This window comes from Brassica oleracea, chromosome C1, assembly GCF_000695525.1.
Source record: "Brassica oleracea var. oleracea cultivar TO1000 chromosome C1, BOL, whole genome shotgun sequence".
Taxonomy (NCBI): domain Eukaryota; kingdom Viridiplantae; phylum Streptophyta; class Magnoliopsida; order Brassicales; family Brassicaceae; genus Brassica; species Brassica oleracea.
Genome location: NC_027748.1, coordinates 14,461,376 through 14,462,556, shown reverse-complemented (window position 1 = coordinate 14,462,556; position 1,181 = coordinate 14,461,376). Strand labels below are relative to the sequence as shown.

General features: G+C 39.8%; 1 protein-coding gene across 1 annotated transcript; it reads right to left on the bottom strand.

The window, feature by feature from the left end:
- Positions 1-570: 570 nt before the first annotated feature.
- LOC106332550 lies at positions 571-1,134 on the bottom strand. Its single transcript, XM_013771026.1, has one exon. The coding sequence runs from the start codon at positions 1,132-1,134 to the stop codon at positions 571-573; it is 564 nt and encodes a 187-aa protein (XP_013626480.1).
- Between the last annotated feature and the right edge of the window lie 47 nt (positions 1,135-1,181).

Below are 1,181 nucleotides of genomic sequence, written 5' to 3'. Positions count from 1 at the left end.
CACTTTCAAACACCACAACTTGCATACTTGAACAGACCAACCTGTAACAGAAACATAAATACCTGAAACACAATTAAATCGAGATTGAAAAACATATAAACGAACTGGCTATATAAGCTGACCCTTACCATATGTGACTGACTATATTGGTATTTTACAAGTTGCTCTGTTGTGCCCACTAATACCACATCTACTACACTTGCGAGGCTGCCTCTTTTGTGATGTTTGCGATGACCGAAGTTTATCTTCAACAGTTTCATATCTGCGTTTTCTATTCCTTCCAACTGATTTTATTGACTCTGGTGGTAGCACATTGACCACGACAACATCTTCTGGCATGGACCAAGCATCCTCAGGAACAGCAATAGGATTGATGCTTTCATGATAAGCTTCTCGCCAAGCTTCTGTAGTGTAAAATAAATCAGTTAATGTGTGTGGCTGTCTGCCAACATGAAACCCAGCTTTAATTGCGTGCCGACAAGGTATCTTCATCAGGTTGTACTTCCCACATGAGCAAGTACGTCTATCCAAATCAACTAAGCAGTCAATTTTATCACCTCTAACAAGCAATCAACCATCGCTAACAGGGTAAACTGCAAATCTTTTCCCTTTCTCGGTTCTCCTTTCAATCTTTTTCTCCACATCTATGGTAAGAGGATGATTATGCTTTGAAATCTTTTTCTTACGGTTATAAAACCACCGAGTCAGCATTTCTCTGATACTGTCCAACAAGGGAATGATTGGATACTCTCTCGGCGAACGCAAAGCAGAGTTGATGGATTCGGCAGGGTTTGTTGTCCTTATGTCATATCTATATCCAGAGAATTGACATCTTGCCCACTTTTGGACTTCAGCATCGCTTAGGTATTTTCCAATTACCGGACTGATATTACACACATTAGCAAATATCTTTTCAAACTCAGCAACTCTATAAACCTTGGACGCCTTTGCAACCAACCCAACAAGTCCATTCCCATGGTAATATGTTACCCCATTATTCAACAAATGATGAATGCAAATACCATGTTTAGCTATTGGATACACAGTTTCAAGCGCCTTAGCAATGGCCGCATGTCTGTCCGAAATGAAAGCCAAATGATGATCATCAGCAATGACAATATTTAGTTGTCTCATAAATCATTCCCAAGAATTTTTATTCTCTGAGTCGACTACTCCGAATG

Excerpts from the sequence above, each read along its gene's own strand:
- LOC106332550 (XM_013771026.1), bottom strand. The coding sequence starts at position 1,134 with ATGAGACAACTAAATATTGTCATTGCTGATGATCATCATTTGGCTTTC.